This window comes from Seriola dumerili, unplaced genomic scaffold (assembly GCF_002260705.1).
Source record: "Seriola dumerili isolate Sdu_G_001 unplaced genomic scaffold, Sdu_1.0 BDQW01000134.1, whole genome shotgun sequence".
NCBI lineage: Eukaryota > Metazoa > Chordata > Actinopteri > Carangiformes > Carangidae > Seriola > Seriola dumerili.
This window is the reverse complement of record NW_019174389.1, coordinates 428,656-453,715: the sequence shown is the minus strand read 5'-3', so window position 1 is coordinate 453,715 and position 25,060 is coordinate 428,656. Positions and strand designations below refer to the sequence as shown.

Sequence of the window (25,060 nt, the reverse complement as noted above, 5' to 3'; positions counted from 1 at the left end):
AAATAACAACTAAAAACCCAAGATTGAGGGGAGCTATTATTTAATTTAGTAAATTTTTATATTATACATTTTTAAAAAACAAATTTGCAATTAAGTAAATTGTCACAACTAATTGCCACACTTTGTAGCTGGAGCTTTTAGTATTTCAATGTAACCCCAAAAAACAAATGAAAAACACATCCTTGCGAGTGAATAAAATCAAGGCCTTAGTTGTGGTAGCTGGAGTCCTGTCATAATGCAGAAGTTAAGTATCCAGTATTATTTCTTACTATTGCTCACTGCTTCCATTGTATGACATAAAGTGCAGTATTTGGAAAGCAATCACACCAGAAATTACCGGTGAGTACCATTTACATATTATTATCATCTGAATTGCTGCAAAATGTCAGTTTTGCTGTAATGAAACACACAAGTACATACAAAAACAGAACGTGCATCTTGTGCAAACTTGAAAAATCTGTTTCTGTTGTACAATCACATTTCTTGCAAATCAAACCAAGCTTTCTGAGTAGATGGCTGAGGTATGTTATTAGACTGAAAATTTAATCTCTATTCCAATCTTTGTTGTTTTCACCTTCTTCATCAAAGTCTGCTTGATATCCTGAGTCTTAAAACAATATATGATTGGATTAACAGCAGCAGGAAAAAGACTGTACAACAATATCAATAAAATACGAACATCTAAACTGAAAGAAAATCCAACAGTGTTAGCAACATAAACAAAACATCTGGGCAGGTAAAAAAGACAAGTGATGAATATTTGTGGGGTACAAGTTGATAAGGTCTTTTTTCGGCCGGCAGCATTAGACATTTTCAAAATAACCACTATGATGGAAAAGTAGGAAAATAAGATGAATGCAAGAGGAAGCAAAAGACAAAACATGGCCATGCAGAGAGTAGTGACCTGTACAATTTTAACATCCTCACCGCATGCCTGACTTGTTATAGAAATGTGGTCACAGTAGCATTGAGAAATGACATTTGATTTACAGTAAGGTAAAGTGAGGGCATGCAGTACAATAGTCACCATCAAAGACACAGGTATGAACCAAGCAAACCCACAGAGCACAGATATGATGTTGTTTGTGATTAGGACAGGATAACGCAGTGGAATACAGATCGCAATAAATCGGTCAAGAGCCATTACCAACAAGATAAAAGAAGTTACTGATCCTAAATAGTGGACAAAGAACATCTGAGTAAAACAACCATAAAATGAAATAGTGGTATCACCAAACCAGTATTTTGATATGATCTTTGGGAGAGTCACAGTGCCAAATGTTAAGTCGTTCACTGCCAAGTGACAAAAGACCAGATATGTTGGTTTTTGCAGTGACTTCTCACAGAAAACAAATGATAAAATGAAAATGTTCCCTATTGCAATAGCTAGGTAGATGACAAAAAGCAAAGCCGACACAGGTCCATAATACTGTGGTGAAAGTCCAGGGAAACCGAGGATGAAGAAGCTTCTCATCCTTGTCACATTGGTGTGGATCATTATTACCTAATTCACAATCAGCACCAAGGCAAATAAAACAATGTAAGGTATAAGTCGAAATTCATTACATGTGACATAGCAAATGTAATATTTAACATGACCAAACAGTAAGAACATCCATGGAAATTATTAGTCTCACAAAACACAAAATATTTGCAAATTCAAGCTTCTCTGATGTGAAGATTTTCTCCCTTTTCCATTTCATAGGATTATAATTTTGTATACACTTCAGTTTTTCAGACATACTTAGAACTTTTGACACTTTTCTTTGGCCTCTGGTAATTTGTGTCTGGCATTTTCCATTATGTTTGACATTTATTAGAGTAAATTATTAAGCGATTACTTGAGAAATAATAATTAGTACTCATTAAAACAGTTGAGACAATAATTGCAGCCAAAAAGGTAATTGTATATTACATTCTTCACTCATCTCTTTCTACCTGACTAGAATTTATTAGAACCAAAACTGCCTTGGTAACAATCATTTGTCATTGTACTACTTTCCTCACAGGTTTTTTACAAAAGCTTGTAGATGTTATTATTTCAACCTGTGGATTATCTTACAAAGATACAACATATAAAAGGAAACAGATACATATAATATAGTTATACAATATGGTTTTTGTATTTTCCATTTAGAATCTAAGTAAGAGTCTTACCTTTCAGATTGCTGGCTAGTAACTAAAAGATGAGTACCGTGCCTGGGTGACGGCTAATATCTGCTCTTCTCAACATTTGACCATGCATATTCTCAAAGGATCTTACTCTCAAATGAATTTCTGCAGTGCCCAAATAGCGTCACCATATCTTCTTCCTTACAATTCACTGACATGTATAAAGATTAAAACAATTTATATCAACATACGTAAAAAGAAACAAAATAGATTTAAAAAGGCTTACTTAACCCCTTGAGCTATATTCGGTGTGGTTATAGAATATTCAAAAGAAAATTCCATAAAGAAGCAATACTGTGGCACTGTTGTGGCAAAACCTTAACAAATGTGTGTAATCCTTCCTCTAGGTTTACCTCTCACCTCCTAGTAAATCAGTTATTTCAGAAAGCTGGGGGCACTGACTCTGCTCTGAAATTTAGTTGTTAGCTGACTAAACTTCAAATGTTATGCCTAAAATCCATAGGTATTATGTTTGACCCTGAACTTAGCATATTAAAATGACTGCAATGACTGTGGTTGTTTTTATGCCTCTGTGCTGGTGACAGCCAGGGCCAGAGGCATTATGTTTTCTGGTTGTCCATACGTCTCATTCTCGTGAACATGAAATCTCTAACACCTTGAGGCAATTTCTTCAAATTTGGCACAAACATTGAACTGGTTGATATGCAAAAACACTAATTATTCAATGCTGCAACTCAGGAAGGGGAGATTGTGGCCATATTTCCTGCAATTGGTTGGTGGAGGCATATAACCACGAGGCGGTAATTCTAGTTTTCTCTGTTAAATTATTGCATTTGTGTAAATGTTTCAAAAAATTGCACAAATTTAGTTTCATTAAAGCCTCCATGTCAGATATGCCAAAGTCAGAGGTTTTCAAATGTATACCCCTACTGGTAGAATCAAAACAAAATTTTGTGCCAGTGGAGGAAGAAAAAAATGTCCTTTGATATGAGAAATGACTTTTGTGCCATGTAGTGCCACTGTAGTGTGAATATCAAAATTTAGAATTTTCTCTTGTTGAAAGGGGACACCAGTCCTCAGGGAGGACAACAATGAATTACTTCATTGATTAATGTGATCAATCTCATATCAGAAGCCTTGACTTCGGTGACAATGGATCTCCAGTCTCTACTTCAGAAGAACACAACAGAACAACGACTGAGTGTAAATAAAGAGGTTTATTAACTAGACTATCTACAGAGTAAATGCAATGTATAATAATCATCAAGATGAATATAATAATGAAATGAACTGTGTGATGAGTTGGCAATGGTGGGAGGGAATATGTTATGGCTATTTACAGTATGGCTATACAGCTAATGATACTAGGTCTACGAATGAGATTTGATGACACTTTGACCTGGTTGTGGATCTCTGACAAGCCAAAAGCATGGTCTGTTTGTGAGAGAATGGTCCTTTGTGTCTGTTTTACTATCAGTTTGATAGTTTGATGGTTGCAAGAGTAACAAAGTGTCAATTTTGGGTCCATAACTCTGCATGTCCTTACAATGAACTTATTTAATGTCTTGTGACTGATGCCAGACTGCGCATGTCTGGGTCATTTGGGTTCAGGAAATTACCAAACAAGTACAAGCATCAAAAAATTGACCACATACTGAAAATTGCATTGGAACTGCAATTGTGCTACTACTGGCTTTGTCATGTTCTGGTTTCTACATTTATACATTGCATTAATTGATACCCATAGAAGAAAACCAGACACACTGTACAAACCGAAAAATTATTCAATAGATGTGCTCATCTGCAAGCAAATGTGAAAAAATGCTTCTCTGGAGACTAGAGATGGAAATTACTAATCACTTTGCTGATTTATTTATTTATTTTTTAAATCAGTGACTATGTAGTTTGTTGTTTTTTGCTGGACCGGCCAAAGGCCAGTGCTATATTCGCGTATATCAATTACTTACTGACTGACTGACTGATAGGAGTGAATGATGAAGTTACACCATTGGTCGGCAGCGTATTTTCCCATTGGCTGTTGCTCTTTCAAAATGATTTGGCATGAACAATTTGTTATGTCATCAGGGGCCATTTACAGCAGATTCACATCACCATATTTCCTCAAATAGTGACCAGGGCCTTTATTTATTTCATTACAGAAGCTATACCAATATATGACCTAGCCTCATATACTAGGTATTTACCTACTAAATTGATTGAATCATTCGAATAAACTTGATTATGTACATCAGTAGGCAAACACCACCATTCATAATGCTGTGACATTTGGCAACTGCTTTTGCTTGTCTTTAGTTCAGTAGTACGTACAGTCATGTGCTGGTTCTAACAGTTCAGTTCAGTAGAAAACTAGGCCTATACTGTCACAGTTTAAGGTAGGCTGGACCCAAATGCAGACCAAACACAAGGGAGTAGGTGGAACGAAATGATTTTACTTACAAAAACACACAAGGAACAGGAACCAGAAGCACAAGGCAACACAAGGAACATGAACAGCAAGCTGAAGCACAAGTAAACACAGGGATTTAAACAGGAACCAGAAGCACGAGGTAACACAAGGAACTAGAACAGCAAGTTGAAGCACGAAGTAACACTGGGATTTAAACAGGTAACACAAGGAACAATAACAGACAAACTGACACAGACAAAGGGGAGCACAGAGACTAAATGGACACAAAGGAGGCAGGGGTGATTGAAAACAGGTGAAACACATTAGGGCAGGGCAGACAACAAGGAGGGAAACAGGACAAAGACAGGGAGTAAAAAAATCAAGAGACACACAAGGAAACTAACTACAAAATGTAACAGGAAATGACCAAACTCAATCATAAATTGTCCGTCATGGCAACCATAACATATACAAACAGTCTTAATCACACCAGCCAACAAGTTATCAAATCATGATTGTTTTTGCTGTCTTTCAGTAAGAATTTAACAAGGAAGTAAAATATATCACGGCTGAGATTACAACAGTGCTCTCACTATCCAGTGAGGGGAGCTCCACTGTTAAAAGCTGCAGTTTTGGTCAGTGACAATGTTGATTCAATATAGTCAGTCATAGTTCAGTCTGAAGATTAAGTGTTAAAGATTGTTTGTACATGTGCTGAATACCTGTAGATACTGGTGCTTGGAAATAGGCCAGTACCTTTGACATATTTACACACATCATGTTGCCCTTAAGCCTCTAGACTGAATTGTGAGGATAACAGATCCTTAGCCCTAATAGTGGGACAGTCTGTTGAGAATATTCAATTTAATTAATGTATTTGTTTTATTGTTTTTGCTTTTATTGCTTTTCCTTTGTGACAGCAATTTGCAATCCGCTCTGTGTGGTTGATAGTTTTATCTGATATTGTGTAATCTGAATTTGGAGATTTGGAGTTTAAGGGTAAATGCAAGTCACATGAAATTAATAAGTGGAAATGATTAGCCTTGTACTTGATTAATGTAGAATGTCTAAATGTAGAACAGAGAGTATGGAATATCACTGATTTCCAACACATAAACACAATAAAGTTTCTTCTTTGTCTATTTCCCCATTTTCTCATATTACTACACACAAATAAACAATCATATGGAAGCACAATGTTAATCTGATCAGTTCAACAATATTACTAGTGCACAATGAGCTCACCTGTCAATCTGATCTTATAAAACAACATAATTATAATAAAGCAGTATATAACCATATCTTAATGACCACATAATCCAAATTACAGTAGTTTATATGCTTTTATTAGGGCAGAACCACAGGTTAACATATATATTTTAAACATTAGAAAACTGGGATGAAAGTCAAAATTGTACTTTAATGACCTTATAGAAGAAGATAAAGATAGAAAAAGTCAAGTGAGTTTTAAAAACAAGTTTACACGTAATTGTAACAACTGACTCTGTTTTAGAATTAACTGGATGTTAATTACTATTAATTACTACCATGTTCAAATTTTAAAATGTGTACACACATGAAAAACTGATAATTTCATGTATCAACATAAAGGTAGTGTACCAAAACATAACAAAATGAGTAGAGATTATATTTTTACATTGCATATTTTGTCTGTCATGCCTTCCTCAATGCCTCTCAGTAAGTATACTATGTTGAATTTGACATTTGATAGCAGTTGCTGTTTGCAGAGAAGGTGTAGAAAAGAAAAGAAAAAAAGTAAAAAATCTAGGAAAACAAATGACCGGAGGTAAACTACATATTAAGTGTAGGGCCAAATTGTGCAGGTGGAATATTTCTTAACTGTCACACACCTGTCTGGGTCACACAAATCCTGCTGTTGGATTTTCATGTGCATTTTGCCTCACCTGTCAGCTTTACATTAATATGACAATTTTATCTCTATTCCAATTTTAGTTTTCCTTAGCCTCTTCATTAACATCTGCTTGATTTCTTGAGTCTTAAAACAATATATGATTGGATTAACAGCAGCAGGAAAAAGACTGTACAACAATATCAATAAAATACGAACATCTAAACTGAAAGAAAATCCAACAGTGTTAGCAACATAAACAAAACATCTGGGCAGGTAAAAAAGACAAGTGATGAATATTTGTGGGGTACAAGTTGATAAGGTCTTTTTTCGGCCGGAAGCATTAGACATTTTCAAAATAACCACTATGATGGAAATGTAGGAAAATAGGATGAATGCAAGAGGAAGCAAAAGACAAAACATAGCTACACACAGAGAAGTGACAGCAACTATTTTAACATCCTCACCGCATGCCTGACTTGTTATAGAAATGTGGTCACAGTAACACTGAGCAATAACATTTGATTTACAGAATGGTAAAGTAAGGACATGTAGTACAACAGCTACCATTAAGGGCAGAGGTATGAACCAAGCAAACCCACAGAGCACAGATATGATGTTGTTTGTGATTAGGACAGGATAACGCAGTGGAATACAGATCGCAATAAATCGATCAAGAGCCATTACCAACAAGATAAAAGAAGTTACTGATCCTAAATAGTGGACAAAGAACATCTGTGTAAAACAGCCATAAAATGAGGTAATAGCATCACCAAACCAGTATTTTGATATGATCTTTGGGAGAGTCACGGTGCCAAATGTTAAGTCGTTCAGTGCTAGGTGACAAAAAACCAGATATGTTGGTTTTTGCAGTGACTTCTCATAGACAACAAATGATAAAATGAAAATGTTCCCTATTACAATAGCTAGGTAGATGACAAAAAGCAGAGCCGACACAGGTCCATAATACTGTGGTGAAAGTCCAGGGAAACCAAGGATGAAGAAGCTTCTCATCCTTGTAAAATTGGCAATCATAATTTCAGTTTTCAGTAAGAATTTATCACAACCAAGACATGAAATAAAATCATGCAAGGTAAAAGTGCTGCTTAGACTTTTAGAATATTACTTGAGAATATAATACCAACATACAAAATAATTTCAGTGAGATAACCAAAACCCAACTATTCAAAATTATACTCTATATCTGAAAGGCACTGCAAAACTGACTCTAATGCTTTTCCATACTCTGAATAAGGCTATTACTTTCCAGAGTGGAGCTCAGTATCCAAAAACTTAAGACAATGTCTGAATGCCAGGTGATACCAGCCTTTTATCAAGTTTGACCTAACATATCCTCAAAGGATCATAAAATGTATGGAGGAGTCATTTGTTTTGTTTTTTTGTTGAGTTTAACTTGAGGAACATATTCATACAATGCAGACACTAACTTCTCACTTTTTACTATTTGAAAGCATAGATATAACATAAAATCAAATGTAATATAAAATCAATACTTATGATAAAAAACATGATATCAAATTAGACTAATTAATGAAAATATCATTAAAATAAATGAATGACACACCAACTCTCTTCATCAGTTTCTTCTTTTAGGTCAAAGCTATGCATCAAGCCAAAATATACATTTCCCCCCAAAATATATTTTGCTGCAAATACAATACTACCAAGATTGCGTTGTTTTAATGTTATATGTTAATGTTGTTATAATGATGAAACATTAATATTGATTGTATATGAAAAACTGTCAATGTATTTAATTTTTCCCCATGAAATACTTATGCCTACTAACTAAAGTGTGATTGAGGTTTTTCATAGTTATGACAATGCAAGTCAAAGCCTCTGGTTAAGTTTAGAGAAAGATTGTGACCTTGGTTGAATGTTGAGAAAGGATGCATCATTCATCATTATTTAAGCATTAACCTGCAGGTTAAAGTTAGGGAAAGAAAGCACAAACTTAGGTCTGGTGTCCAAGTTTTGGACTTCCACACCCACCAGTCAACCCTGACCTCCTCTCTAGGACTAATGTGCATTATAAGGATGGCACTTTTCATTGATTGGGAAAACATGCCAGTGAATGTAATCCTGACATTACTTGTGCTCTAAAACTTGTTTTATAAACAAATTATTAGTATAGAGAGTAAGAGTATTTCAGAGTAATTGGGTTGATTTCAGGCCTATAATTTAACATTCTAAAAGGCTATAGCATTATGCTGGGGTTTTCTGTCCATATTCTCAATTGCAGCAAATGTGTACAGTACTCGACAGAAGCATTTTAGCATCTTGTCATTCCTATAAAGATAAAACGATAATTATTAGGATTATGGCCACTTTGAGGTTTTGAGAGTTTGCCACTTGGTGAAGAGTAGGGATGCTGTAATCAAGTTTAGTTTTTTTGCCGCCCATACCGATCATCTGTGAGTGAGATTGTCCAATACTGATCATTTTTGGCATGCATTGCAGATGGCGTACATTATCAGTTTCACACACTTCATAAAAGTTCCACACAGTCGACACAGCCGCTGGCGCATTGAACAAGGAGGGAGGCGGGACTAAACTACACAGCACACAGTGCTTCTCTCAGCTGCAGACACCTTGGCCCGTATCCACAAAACATTTTATCCTACCACTAAGAGTACTCCTAAGTCACACTAAACGATTTCCTCCTAAGTCCTATTCACAAAGCTGCTGAGACCAACTTTTAGCAAGGAAAAGCGAAAACTCCTAAGCTAATCATGCGACTCTGTTGCTATGGCTGATGTCAGTTTTCATGGACAAGCTCCCTTACATGAACCACAGCAATTGGTTGATGAAAGACAAGTGTTTGCCTGTGAAAATGCATGCGCAACATCCTGCAGTAATAATAATTTAAAAAAAAAACACTGAGAAATAAATGAATACGAATTAAATGATAACAGATTAGGTGCTGTTTACAAAAGTAGTGCATTCTCCAAAATGCATCTGTATGATAAGGTTTGTGTTCGATCAAATCTCTCAATGGAAAATTAAAAAAAAACTAACCTGTCCTAGACGACCTAAATAAACCTAACTGGCAGCCTAATAGCCACAGTCTATTGTAGCTGTACCTGTTGTAATGTAGCTGTGGTCCCAGCTGTGGGTTGAGGTGTGAGAAGATTTCCTCTGTCCCCCACCAGGTGACATCCAGCTGGAACATGATCCTTTCAAACAGCTGCCTCAGGTCACTCTCCATTCTAGATCCATATGACTCGTGTGTAGTACCTGGACACTGTACAACAATGTCCACAACTGTATAGGTAGCATCAAATACAACCTGTGTGTTGATGGTGTGATTTTGTTTTCCTGTTTATAAATACCTCCTCGTCTTGCAATGGTGCAATAATTTTTACATGTGTTCCATCTTTGGCACCGACCACACCGGGTAGATTGGCAATTGCCATGAAGCTGCTTTATTTCTCTGTAGTTGTTGAACATCTAAAAGAAATTGTACGAATTGTCCTATGATGTCAGCGCATTTATTGTTTGGTGGATATATTGGCTTTTCTCTGTTGCCAACTAGTGCATCGTTGCCCGACACTTAATTTCCGCACTGATTGGGTTGTTTCATTTGTTAGGAGATGTTATTGCATCCCTCACAAACTCCACAATGATCATTATTCCTTCATGATTGAGTTGGTATCTTTTAAGTAAGTCAGCATCGTGTAAGGTTTCCAAAACACTGTGACGTGAAATGACAGCACGCCTTTTACGATTCTTTGTGATTTGGTTTTAGTGAGTTAGGAGTCCTCTCGACTGCGTCTAACTTCTTCCAGACTTAGGAGCTACTTTTAGCGCTAAGTGGTTTTGAATAGCTCTTAGTAAAAAAAAACAAAAAACAGGAGTCCTAAAGTTAGGATTGACATGCCCATTATTTTTAGGAGTTTCTCCCCTAAATCTGCAAGTTAGGAGCTACTTTTAGCCATAGATGCTTTGTGAATACTGGCCCGCAGTATTAACCATAGGTGATTGGTTTTAAGGTGATCGGTGACTAGACACATTAATTCCGATCTACTGATCACATATTTTTAATGAAAATTGACCAATAATTGGGACATCTCTAGTGAAGAGTCGTGTACTTTTCATAAAATGTGGTGAAACTAAAGGTTTGAAGGTCATGGTCATAGATGTGTGTGCAGTGCCTTAGTTGTCGTTGACTCTGTAGGCCAGGATTTGTGTCTTCTCTTGCACTAACAATTATTGACATTTTAAAAAATATTGATGACAAGTAAACTACAACAATGTCTTGTCCTTCTTCACCATAGATTGATAATGTAGGAAAAAATTACAAAATGTTGCCACTAGATGATCAAAATGTATTGTTATTTCATGTAATCTAGGGCAGGGTTTTGCAAAATCATCCAGTTGTCCACATAGGAATTAACAAGCAACATCACACAAAAACACAGCTCTTCTTTGAACTGGAATATACCTGTACTTAATTTGCTGTAATGCATATCGTCAGCATCTGATTGTCAGTATTCACCCTGTTCATCCTCTCACAAATCTTGGCTTAAATCCAAACACTCTTGTTTCTAAGAGTCTTCACTGCCATTATCTTGGATTTTTCAAAATTTCACAAGGCAGAAAGAACAATTTGATGCAAATGACAATTTTCTTATAAATTGAACATTGTTTTGGAGACTTCAGATTAGTGGAGTGAAAAGACCACTTTTTGAAGATGATACTAAAATGATCTCCAACAGCAAACCTTGATAGATTATGAAAAGAAAGGAAGTTAATTATACTTTATGTTCATGGTTTGATGTTTGAAATAACAATAGGTTGATAATCTACCTGAAGTTGATATATTGCCTTTGTCACAGTTACCATACTTGTTAGACCTGAATCCGGCTTACACACTAAAATAAAGGTTTGTCTTATAATCGTTATACTATAACAAATGAGATTATAGTGTTGGAAATAAGGCAAAAGTACAAACGTTTGTTTCTCGGAAAATCAGGCTCATTAAAATACATCAAAATATGAGAGAATCACACAGTAAATGTCAACAGAAAGCAAGAGGCTATGGTCTTTTGTACATTACATTTTTGTTTAATTTGAATGTAACATGGATCATATACATTTGTGAGAGTGCAGAACAGCATTTTAAATTATTTATTAGAACAGCAAAATGTGTTCATTCATAAAACAATTACCCCTTAACAGCATATATAGTCTATAGTACATGTAGCTTGCAATCTCAGGTACTCTAGAATGGAAGTGGCTTGGATGGACAAATTTTTCATTTTAATATACAGAGATAAGAATTTAATGTAGATTCTCACACTGGGTGCATTACTTTGAAGTTTGTTTCATTCCAACTTTAGCATTTTCCAATCTCTTCATCAAAACTTCTTTGATATCCTTGGTTTTGAGGCAATATATGATTGGATTAACAGCAGGAGGAAGAAGACTGTACAGCAATATCAACAAAATGCGGAAGTCCAAACCAAAGGAAAACCCTGTAGCATGAGCTAGATAAACAAAACATCTTGGCAGGTAATACAGGCATGAAATGAATAACTGTGGCGTACAAGTTGATAAGGTTTTGTATCGACTTTCCATGTTTGGTATTCTCAAAACAACTATAAAGATAGAAATGTAGGAAAAAAATATAAATGAAAGTGGAAGCAAGAGACTAAACATTGCAAGACCGACAGCAACAGTCTGAACATGTTTTACATTTCCACCACATGCCAGGTTTGTTATTGAAATGTGGTCACAATAACATTGCACAATGATGTTAGAACTACAATAAGGCAAAGAAAGGGCATGTAATACAACTGCCATCATCCTAACAAATGTCCCAATCCATGACATCCCACAAGCAATAGATATAGAGTTGTTTGTAATTAGAACAGGATATTTTAAAGGTAGACAAATTGCAATGAAACGATCCAGAGCCATAATCAGCAGAAAGAGAGAATGAATAGCTCCCAAGGAATGCACAAAATACATCTGAGTGAAGCAGGCACCAAAAGATGCAATCTTGTCATCCCACCAATATCTGGATATGATTTTTGGCAAAGTCACTGTCCCGAATAAGAAATCATTCATTGCCAGATGACAGAAGATCAGATATGTTGGCTTTTGTAGACGCCTTTCAAACCCAACAAAAACTAAAATGAAAATATTTCCAGCAAGAATAACCAAGTAGGTGAAGAAAAGAAGAGCAGACACAGGTCCGTAATATGTTGGGTGAAGTCCTGGGAATCCAAGTATCACAAAGTCTTTGATTGTTGTTATGTTCTTGTAAACCATTCTAATTCATTTCTTAAAATGTGAGAAAAATGCCCTCTTAAAAGAAATGTGCAAGATTATAGTTTGTCATTCATCATCATTCAAACAATATCCATGACTGGCTTTTATGATCTAGCTGTTCTAGCTGTTTTTTCTATTGCCTTTGAAATGAAACATTTTTCAGATCCCAATCCTGAAAATCAAGCTAACAGTGCATCACAATTCAAACTGAATTCTACATGGCACCTTATATATGGTCCTTATCATGCCCCTCCTCTGTGGATGGTGCACTGCCTCAGGGGTAGAACTTCAGTGGCGCAATGAAAATGTATCAAATTATGTTTTTCCTTCATAAAGGAGGAGCAGAGTTGCTAGTAATATTGTAAATGCCTCTGATACTGCCTAAAATACTGGATTGGTTATCGCTGAGTACACGAGTCAATGCACCATGTAATATATCGATAAACTTCATAGTTGTGCTGTGAGCCATTGGCAACTACTGTTATAGAGTGGCAAAGAAGAATTGATGTCTGGTAAATAGCGCAGTGTTGGCCGAGGTCACAAATAGACCCAGATGCTGTCCTACCTGGACCTATGACCTATAGATTATTGAGAATTATCTCAATAATATTACAGTCTGTACAGTATGCAAGGTTTTAATTTTGAGGGATGACACTAGTGTTAGGACAACTAATGTAGGGATTGGCATTTATTCTCATTTTTATTTATTTTTTGACTGACAACCAATTTAGATAATGAAAAAACATTCTCTTGCATTCATGTATCTGCTCATGTTTTACAAAGGGTTTAACCTGAGCCATGCCATACAACAATGACAGCAATCGTATCACATCCATACAGGGTTAGTAGAATGCAACTGTTTAAAGGTTTTTAATTATTTCTTCTTCAAACTGTATTTATTTTAGAGATGTTCTGATAGTAGTATCGGAAATGCCTCTGATACTACCTAAAATACTGGGTTGGTTAACGCTGAATACTTGATGCACCGGTCCGATACCACATAATCTATTGATAAACTTTGTTGGGTCTGAGTTCTGCCTCATGAGCTGGACACCATAAATGTTGGATCTTCGGTTGTCTATTCTATTTGCTATCATAAATTAAGAAAATATTAATATTAAAATATTAATATAAAATGATAACTTTAAAATGAATTAAAGTCCTCGGGGGCACCGGCCTAAACTAATAGGCAAAATAGCCAATATTGTTTAAGTCCCAAATTATTACTATAATCTGGAACTCTGATTAATAATTACCTTAAAAACTTTAACCAAATTACCATATCAACAGTAAGTTAAACTGAAGGATTGGAATTCTACTAAATAGAAGTTGGCAATATTCACACTTGTGCAACATTAAACACACCAGTAGTTATACTTAGAGACATTTATTTATGATGTAAGAGAGTAAAAACACAATGTCTAATCTATAATTAATCTTATGATTAGTGTCCAGTACAGTTCATTCTTTTCTGAAATGAACGCATAACATATGAACATGTCCAAAACTCTTAAAAAATCATGACAGAGAATCACCTCATTGAATAAGCACTTGATAAACACTGTTTATTTGATCAGTAGGACAATATACATTTCTTGTACTAGTGGGTTTTGTCCCGGAGGAAAACTAAATATTTGTGCTTGAGGTCAAAAGTCAATGTAAGTTATTCCAAACATGTGTTGTTTTTGGTCTGGTCACAACAACCTAAACTGGATACCTGTGTGAGACATTGCTAAATTCTGACCTACATTTTTCTTAGATCTGGCAATGTTCAGGGATGCTTGATAAACAAGACTGATACAACATATTAATAATAAATGTACATTTTATTCAGTTCATTTTGTAATAGAAAATACAGGCTTGAGAAATGCCTGAATTCTATATAATCAATTTTTAACTTCTCTTGTACTGTGGCCATAACATGTATGACACACTCTAATCAACATGACAACATGAGAGGTCTCTGCAGTGATTGTTGAGGTCAGTTAAAACAATTAACCTAACAAGGTCAGAGGCCAGAAAACATTTAAAAACCCATTTTCCTCTGTTTTCCTCCGTAACTTGCAACAGAAATCGCTGAACATTGTTTTAATGACATACATGGCATTATTTGTTTTACATAAACATACCTGAGGGCTGTTTCATTTGGATATACTAGATTGTAGAAGTCTTTTCCCTTCCTCTAGGTGTGGCCTCCTATGTGTTAAAATGATGTGGTTATCACTGTGACAGGTTTGACTTTCAATTTTTCCCCAATCAATATTTTTTTAAAAACTTTTCAGTTCTCACAGAAGGAGACGGCTAATTCGAAGAAAGGACCAAGTAATAAAAAAAAAAAAAAAAAAAAAAAGATTCATCGGTTTGTCAGTCACTAACAGCTGCAACTCGTGTTTTTTGTGAAGCAGCCCTTTTGTTGAATTGCTTTCGCAAGCTTTCTCTCATTTCTTTACTTCTTAAGCAATATATAAGTGGATTTATCATAGGGGGGCAAAGGCTATACAGCATGATAATTACTATTCGCATATCGGCACTAAATTTAATGCCAACATTGCTGGCTAAATATACAAAACACCTGGGTAAATAATAGAGTGAAATTACCATTAGTTGAGTACTACAAGTGGATAAAGATTTAAGGCGACCTTGTAAATTTGCTATCTTAAGTACTGCTCTAACTATGCAACAGTAGGAAAAAATGATAAATGCCAGAGGCCCCAGCAGCACAACCATTGCAAACACAAAAGCAGGAAAGCCATAAGGGGCTCTGTCAGTGCAAGCGAGTATTGTTATACCAATATGATCACAGTAACAGTGATTGATTATGTTTGAGGCACAGTAAGGCAGAGGGTATGCCCTAATAACTATCATTAAAGGGCCTGCATTGGCAACAACCCATGCAGTAATACTGAGAATGCATATAGTGGAGTTTTTAAGAACAAGTGTATATCTGAGAGGATGGCAGATGGCGAAATACCTATCTAAAGCCATTAGGAAGAGAATATAGGAATTCACTGAGCCAAGAAAGTGAACAAAGTACATTTGGACAAAACAAGCATTGAATGAGATGGTCCCTGATTGAAACCAGTACTTACTTATGATCTTAGGTAAGGTGGTTGTGCTAAAGAGAATGTCACAAGCACTGAGATTCAGAATTATATAATACATTGGCTTATGAAGGCTACGATCAGTTGCAAATAAAAAAAAGACTGTAGCATTGCCCATCAAAGTAAAGGAATAAACCAAGAACAACACAACTGAGGCAAGACCTTGGTATTCTGGATGAAGTCCAGGGAATCCTGTAAGGATAAATTCAGTCACAATGCTGTGATTTCCCTCTGGCATGATGGAGCTGAATTTTCCTAAACACACTGAAAAGGAAATATGGGAGCACATTTACAACACATTAGATGAAAGACTTTAACATCAAACATTTATCGTTTCACATCTGATTGATAATTAACAACTCTCAACCATTTTACAGTAATTGATGAATCTTTTATAACCTTTCCTATTATATCCTTCATAGTTCCTTTTTTCTGATTCAAATTTTTTATACAAGTTTTTTTTTAGCATAGCCTTAAAGTCCATACTACATTGCATTTCATTACATATATGTTTTGTGTGTAATAAAATAAACTTTTGTATTCTTGAATCCTTAATGACATAACAGTAGATCAGTTTACATGTACCTCTCTCAAACAGTATGGCAGCAAAGTCTAGGTACTGATTCACCTCTTAAAAAGACTTTATAGCATGCCTTGTGATCTGGACATGGAATCCATCCCTTTTTTTTAATTCTCTGCGGATCACTAACAATCAGTCAACTAACCTCTTTAAGCACACAAATGGCAGTTTTCTTTTTCTTTTCTTTTTTTTCATCAAGCAGAAAGATGTCCACTAATTACTCTTAGAATAAACATAAACCACAGTAAACCCGCTGGAATAAGTGGTTGTGTATCACTCTAATGGGAACATTAATAGCAATTTTTGTTTCTTAATTTTCCAGTTTCTAAAGAGGTCTTGATCCTATCCTACTTTTTTGACTATTAATGTAGTAATTAACATTAAATTAAATAGTTGCCTGGGTAAATACTGTATATACTATGCAAGGAACACTCACCTCATGTTGGCTAATTGGAACAAACACTAATTTAATAATGCTAATAAATTATAAGTCTCACATGGGTAAATAACTTAATTTTAACAAAACTCCCATGTGTACCTAAATTACCTAAATTGATACTGAGGGAGGAGTGTTAATATCCCCAGTGTTTAATAGTGGTCTCTCAGCACATAGCATATGTTTAATCTGAGTGGATGTCTTTGAAGCATAATCCTCCAGGTTGAAATGTGAAGCCTGCTGGCTTTTGAGAAAGTCACCTTGAACTGACTGAACCTTTTTTTTCTTTTAAAGAAGAAAAGCTGGAAAATAAAGGATGGATTTGGGCCTGCATTTTGTCCATAACCGTTATCAATTAAAACTGTCAAAGATTTGCTGGTTACATCTTCTTAAGTGTGAGGTTTTGTTGCTCTCCTACTTTTCATTACATTTTAAACTTAACATTGGGATTTTACCTTTGCCTAAACAAAATGAGATATACTGTATGTAGACAAATTTGGGCTTGGGAGTTTCTTATGGCTTCTCATGACTTTTTCGTATATAAATTAAATTGATGAAAACAAATTATGTGATAGATGGCTATAGACCTATGTCCTATTTTCAATGTGGAAGATACTATCTAAGGCAGTTCAGAACCATGCAAGTGATTACCTCTATGAACAAATATGCATTGTGGCTACAGTACATGTCTTCCCAGCGCTTCACAGCATTCATACTCTAACTTTTCCAATTCTATGGAAGTTAACTATGATGTCAGTTGGTGTGCAAACAACAGAGTTAATATTCACAGAAATAGTTAGAAAAAGATTCTGTTGACATGAGTATTCACTAAGGTACAAAGACACAGAGGCCTAGACTCACATACAGCCTTTAATCACACACTTGAGACCATTGTTGACATGAGACACTAACTAGCGTCCTCTTGGAACTCATTTGTGCTGTTGCTTGCTGACTGTCATCGGTCTAAAACAAACATCTCACTCTATCATCAAGTAAAAACTTTTTGATGCTTAATTGTGCTGAACACAACATCAACAGTAATTGCGTCCATGTAGTTCGGGGGGCACATGTTTTATTCTGAGGTATGAGAAATGCGACTACAAGTTTAAGTTTTGTTAACCTGTTGGCTGTTTTTGATCATTATTTAGCCAAGAGCGGAGGAGGAAGAGGAGGTTTTCCTTACAGCACTCTCAGCGCTGAAGGGTTCAATGTGTGTTTTCATTTTGTTAAACTGTTTATACACTAGAGAGTCTGACTACTGTATGCTATTTATTTTATTTATATAATATTTTCCTACACTGGAGATGTAGGCTGTTATGCTGGTTCTGCACATGTAAAAATGAGCCCCTTCTTATGAAAAAAAAAACATTTGTTGTACTGCTATTTTTTAATGGGCCACAGACACTTGTCCATTCTAAATAGTATATTTTAATCTTGTCTGTTAACGAGCTGCTATCAGTCAGAAAAAAATTCAAAATTAGCATCCCTACTGACAATAAATTTGGGTCTACAATATGTTAGTTTTGAATGTGTGTGTGTGTGCGCGCGTATGTGTGTGTGGGTGTGTGTGTGTGTGTGTGTGTGTGTGTGTGTGTGTGTGTGTTGTAGAAATAGAAATGCATTAGTTGCATAATCTCTGCATGTGAACATAGGAACCTCTATTGTCACTAGTGGTTTTGTGAAAAATTATAAAATGAGTAACTCCTTGTGACTAAGGACTAAATATAGTATGATACAGAAACTACAAGGAGCTATATCAAATGCTTGGTACCACTGAACTTAAATTTCAACAATATGTGCTTTGATCCACTGTAAATTTAGCCTGTCATATAAATGTAAACACTTGTTTTTGTGATTTGTACATTCTTTTAAAAAGTAAATCAAACTAAATATAGTCGTTAGTCATCATTAGGTTTAAACTGTAGACTATGTCAGATTCAACGTAATCCTCAACTAGTTCTAAAGAAAAAGATGGATAGGAACTGATTTTGTTTCTAATGTAATCCATTATAGTGCAGAAAAAATAAACTCTTCACAAATAACAAGCCAAAACTATGGCGCTTATACACTGCATTGCAATGTTTGCAATGAGTTCATTATTTTGCAGCTCGAAATATTCCAACACCAATCAAACCTAATTCGTAGATGTAGTATCATTGGACTGGTGCCCCATTTCAACGAGAGTAAATTCTAAATTATGGCGTTAACGCTACATGTGTGTGTTATGTATGAAACTTGAGTTAGGGTTTGGTCATGTTTAGCTTTGCATAAAGATGAGGAAGGGGAAGAAGCTGGCCTCTGTCCAGAGTGGAAAAAATGCCAACCAACACCTTCACGGTTAAATAGTCACAGTAACACATTTTATCATGTGAATCAACACATTTGATATTGTGGTTTTCAACATGAATAATAATGTTTTTTAACTACTATGTTCAAACATGACAGGACCACTACAGATAGAGCTGCAATGCTTTTGCAATAATTGGCACTTTTCCTACAAACAGCAGTGCACTGTTGAAGAACAGCAGTGAGTTTGAAATTAATGATACAGTATTTAGATGATGATTTTAAAACATTTTGCAGATGAATGACTATTTGTCTCTTTGCATTAATTAATAGCATTACATTACAAATTACATTACAATTAGATACTTCTATTAAAAGTTTAATTTTCTACCTGAACAAACAAAGCACTCGTTCACTCTGCACTCACACACCAATAATGGCCGCTGTGCGTCCGTATTCACCGGAGAACTCATCATTCAAACTCCAATCAACATCCAATATGACTGGATGAAGGTCCTGGCCAATAAGAAGTTACTGTTGTAGTGAGCCTTAAAAGCTTAAATCCTACAAGCTATCTGGAAATCTTCATTGTTGGGAAAACTGTTTGAGGGAGCTCAGTGAGATATTATATGACTGACTGACTGACTGACTGACTGACTGACTGACTGACTGGTTATGATTTGCAGCATGTTGAAGGATCTTTTGCTGTGAGAACACTTTTTTCATGATTTTCTTCTTTTTGAAATTTGAAATAACTTTTATTTAGTTAAATATGCCTTTATATAATGCTTCAATCACAGTAACAGAATTTGTTATAGGTGGTTTTGACAAAACCAAAAGGCCTATGTTAGTTGGTGTGGTTATATTGATTACCTATGTTCTAGCTGTTCTAGCCAACATGGTAAACATCCTCTTCATTATTTATGACAGGAAGTTACACAAACCAATGTATGTTCTGATTTGTAACCTCGCTGTTGTTGATATACTGTACATGACCAGTGCCAGTCCAACAATGATTGGGATTCTAGTTGGTGGTGTTAATACCATATCGTATGTGCCATGCTTCATTCAAATGTTTGCTTTCCACTTGGGAGGGGTGATGGAGATGTTTTCTTTATCGGTTATGGCATTTGATCGACTGGTTGCTATCAGTTATCCTTTTCAGTACCACAGTTTTTTAACAAATGCTCGTACTCTTGTCCTTGCGTATTTCCTGTGGATTCTTGCCTGTTGTTTTGTGGCTGTGTTGCCTGCAAGTCTGGTTCCTCTCCCTCACTGCTCCTCAACACTGAAGTACACTTTCTGTGACTACGCTGCCATAATGCGAACCACTTGTGTCGACCCCACTTACTATTTCGGTATGGTTACCATCATATTATTTTTTCTTTTATTTTTCACTTTCTGTTTTATTTGCCTGTCATATTTGGGGATCATATATTTTGTGAAATTATCCTCGAGCAGTGATAAAAAGAAAATAGGCACCACTTGTTTGAGTCACTTGATTGTGGTAGCATGTTATTACTGTCCAATATTTGTCTCCTCTGTCTTGACCAGGTTAGGTGTGACATTAACTCTTGAGGCACGCCATGGCTTAATGATTGGGACCATCCTCGGCCCGTCTCTTGTAAATCCTTTTGTGTATTGTCTTAGGACCAAAGAAATTAAATATAAGATCTTTAAGATATTCACAAAAGTAGAGACATCTCAGTAGATTCTTGTGAACTGTGAATTTACTGTCTTATAAAATTTGCATCCCTTTCTTGTCTAAGTATGATGCTAAAATGATGGAATACATTCGTCTGTGCATTTTCTAACCGGTTTATCCTGTTCAGGATTGTAAGGGACAGGAGCGTATTCTATCTAAAGTTGGGTGGAAAGTAATCTATGTAAAAACAAATTTACATTCACAATCACATGTACCAGCAATTTAGAATTAACATCTAACCTAACATCTTCTCCTCATCTCATCTCCTTGGTCTGTGGGAGGAAACCGGAGCACCAGGAGGAAATATTCAATCTCCACGCACAACTCCTCAACCTGACAAAATATATTATGACACAAGCATACTGTATATAATAACATTTGTTTGGTTTTGCAAATACTGGTTAGTTTACAAAATTGCATACTTACCAGCATTACTAATTGCCTGTTAACATTTTTTTTTATGTCAATAAACTATACAGTTGAAGCTGTGTAGGTGTGTAAAAAAGTTTTCTTTTTCTTGGCTAATCAGGAAGAGTAGAAACAAAAATTGTGATCCTGATCTTGATATCATAACCAGGTCAGTGAAGATTCTCAGTCATAACATGTATGAGGACTTATTTGGGCTTGGGACTTTGTTATGGCCATTTTTCATGATTTTTTCATGTACACATTCAAAAAAATGTTTTAATGTTGACAGTAGTATCTCAGGCAGTTCAGGACCATGCAATTGTTTGCCTCTTTGAACAATTATACACTGTGGTAGTTGAGGCTTTAGGCGCCATGTGTTGCTTCCTCACAGGCTACTGTGCATGTTTTCCTGGCACTTCACAGCATTCAGACGTTAACTTTTCTAACTCTGTGGACCTTTACAATGATGTCAGTTGATGCATTAACAACATATTTAAGAGCTGATGTCCACAGAAATAGTCTGTTGAGATGAGAATTCACTAAGGTACAAAGACTCAGACAGATGCCGACATTCACATATGCACACTTTAATTTCACACTTGAGACCATTGACATGATACACTTAGAACTCATTTGTGTTGTCGCTTGCTGACAATAATCGTTCTTGTAACGTACAAAGGCCACAATTTAAAAATTAAATATACTCATTGGGGCACCACCTTCCCTTTTTTGGGAGCAACATTACTCATAGTAATACAGGATAAATGTGATGTCTGATAATCACAAAGATGAAGAGTGGAGCAAAGGAACAGTGTTAATCAGCTGATAAAATGAACTGAGTAATGAATTGGGCAATGATCAGAGAGAATATGTTTTGGCTATTTACTATGCAGCTATACTGCCTCTGAATGAAATTTGATATTTAAAATATTTATCACATCAACCCAGTCATGAGTGGAATAATAAGACCTTGCCTACTGTGAGTTGTAGTAGCGACTAATGACTATTTTTCTATCGATTCATCTAGCAACTATTTTCTTGATTAGTTGATTAATCTACATGATTAATGTTACTCCAAAAAAACAAAAAACAATTTCATTTAAGATGTATAATTGTATAATGCAACCCAAAACAAAAAAGTAAACATATTTCAGTGCAAAACCGTATGTTTAAACTGGCAACTCCAACATGATAAAAAATAAATACAACGATGGCTTATTATTTAAGTCAGTAGTGCAACTCCAAAAGAAACCCTGTCACGATTTAGGGAAAAGACTGAACCCAAATGCAGCCAACACAGGGGAGAAGATGCAAAGATATGATTTTACTAACAAAAAACACAAGGAGCTCAGGAGTAAGGGACACAAGGAAACATCAAAACCCAAACAGGGAAAAACAGCACAAACTGAACAGTAAGCAGAAGCACAAGGTAACACAGAGGACTGGAACAGATGAACTGACCCAGACAAAGGGGAGCACAGAGACTAAATAGACACAAGGGAAGTAAGGGTGACTGAACATAGGTGAAACACATTAGGGTGGGGAAGACAATCAAACTAAAGGGAAACAGGACAAAAACAGGAAGTAAAAAGATAAAGAGACACAAGGAAAGTAACTACAAAATAAAACAGGAAATGACCAAACTCAAAGTGCAAACATAATATAAAAACTCAAACATAAATTGTCCGTAATGGCAAACCATGACAAATTCTTAACAATATTAAAAAAAAAATGATATGCATATTAAATAAAGAGCAACGTGTTTAGAGTATAAGAAACAATTGTGTCAGGCTTCAAGTCTCCAACTCAAATATTGGAATCAAATGTCTGTTAGACGTGTGTTGCGGTAAGAATATGTCACCAAGTCCATGTTCTGGACTTATGCTAGCTATTTTCTTGGAAACTATAGTTCCAGGTGCAGAGACGAAACCAGTGACCCTGCCGACCTCAAAGACTGTCAGTCACTTCTAGTCTCCCTCTCATCCAACATTGGTGCTGCCAAAACCACTTTTTACAATGATAAGATAATGTAAATTACATTCTTTTCTTTTTTTTCAGTATGAAATACCTAAATACAAAAATGTGCATGTTGTCCATTTTCATAATACCCCCCCATCCACCCACCCCACCACCCCAGAGAAGAAGAAAAACAAAGAGAGTGCAAAATTAAAATGATATAATAAGCAAATAAATTAAAAACTAGAAAGAAAAACAGTACGGACAAAGTAATAATTAATAGTAATATACATACTACACATACATATATACACACATTTAAAACACGTAATAGATGGTAAGATATATCCAGTGTTAGTCACAGCTGGCCACAACCAGTCTATATTATGATGTGATTTGAGTAATGGGAGAGCAGAGCACACAGTTTTAGGGTTTTCATATATGTCAGAAATGGTTGCCATGCCTTGTAAAATTTATCTACAGAGCCACCCAGCGTATATCTTATTTCCTCCAGGTGTCAAGTGAATTACGTTCTTAATTCACTGTCACAACTCATCCGTAGGTTTACCCCTTTGACAGATATGCATCTTCTTTTTATATTTGTCCTGTTTTTTAAAATGTTTTTTTAAATGTACATGGTCCCCTAAGTTCATACTGTCTCTCTGTGATTTCATACAACCTCTGTGAGTAAATTATTTTGTGCTTTAAACATTATCTGTGCAATTTTAAAGCCAACTAGATCATGAAATTTTAAAGCCTATGAATGAATAAATAGTTAAGACAGGCCGTGTTTCACTTTGGATGAAGATGAGGAAGGGGAAGAAGCTAGCGTTTGGCCAAAGTGGGGAAAAAATGCCAACAACACAACACCTTTATGGTTAAATAGACACAGTAACACATTTTATCATGTGAATTAACACATTTGATATTTTGGTTTTCAACATGAATAATAATGTTTTTTAACTACTATGTTCAAACATGACAGGACCACTACAGATAGAGCTGCAATGCTTTTGCAGTAATTGGTACTTTTCCTACAAACAGCAGTGCACTGTTGAAGAACAGCAGTGAGTTTGAAATTAATGATACAGTATTTAGATGATGATTTTACAACATTTTGCAGATGAATGACTATTTATCTCTTTGCATTAATTAATAGCATTACATTACAAATTACATTACAATTAGATACTTATATTAAAAGTTTAATTTTCTACCTGAACAAACAAAGCACTCGTTCACTCTGCACTCACACACCAATAATGGCCGCTGTGCGTCCGTATTCACCGGAGAACTCATCATTCAAACTCCAATCAACATCCAATATGACTGGATGAAGGTCCTGGCCAATAAGAAGTTACTGTTGTAGTGAGCCTTAAAAGCTTAAATCCTACAAACTATCTGGAAATCTTCATTGTTGGGAAAAATGTTTGAGGGAGCTCAGTGAGATATTATATGATTGACTGACTGACTGACTGACTGACTGACTGACTGGTTATGATTTGCAGCATGTTGAAGGATCTTTTGCTGTGAGAACACTTTTTTCATGATTTTCTTCTTTTTGAAATTTGAAATAACTTTTATTTAGTTAAATATGCCTTTATATAATGCTTCAATCACAGTAACAGAATTTGTTATAGGTGGTTTTGACAAAACCAAAAGGCCTATGTTAGTTGGTGTGGTTATATTGATTACCTATGTTCTAGCTGTTCTAGCCAACATGGTAAACATCCTCTTCATTATTTATGACAGGAAGTTACACAAACCAATGTATGTTCTGATTTGTAACCTCGCTGTTGTTGATATACTGTACATGACCAGTGCCAGTCCAACAATGATTGGGATTCTAGTTGGTGGTGTTAATACCATATCGTATGTGCC

The 25,060-nt window shown here is 35.5% G+C and overlaps 4 protein-coding genes across 4 annotated transcripts; all 4 read right to left on the bottom strand.

Moving 5' to 3' along the window:
• Window positions 1-529: 529 nt before the first annotated feature.
• Window positions 530-1,498, bottom strand: LOC111224415 (olfactory receptor 52K1-like). Its single transcript, XM_022748888.1, has one exon. It carries the CDS (start codon window positions 1,496-1,498, stop codon window positions 530-532), a length of 969 nt encoding a protein of 322 aa, XP_022604609.1.
• Window positions 1,499-6,479: 4,981 nt separating this feature from the next.
• LOC111224446 (olfactory receptor 52E8-like) lies at window positions 6,480-7,445 on the bottom strand. The gene has a single exon (XM_022748933.1). It carries the CDS (start codon window positions 7,443-7,445, stop codon window positions 6,480-6,482), a length of 966 nt encoding a protein of 321 aa, XP_022604654.1.
• Window positions 7,446-11,741: 4,296 nt separating this feature from the next.
• LOC111224414 (olfactory receptor 52E8-like) lies at window positions 11,742-12,707 on the bottom strand. Its single transcript, XM_022748887.1, has one exon. The coding sequence runs from the start codon at window positions 12,705-12,707 to the stop codon at window positions 11,742-11,744; it is 966 nt and encodes a 321-aa protein (XP_022604608.1).
• Window positions 12,708-15,071: 2,364 nt separating this feature from the next.
• Window positions 15,072-16,046, bottom strand: LOC111224413 (olfactory receptor 2AT4-like). The gene has a single exon (XM_022748886.1). The coding sequence runs from the start codon at window positions 16,044-16,046 to the stop codon at window positions 15,072-15,074; it is 975 nt and encodes a 324-aa protein (XP_022604607.1).
• Window positions 16,047-25,060: the final 9,014 nt, after the last annotated feature.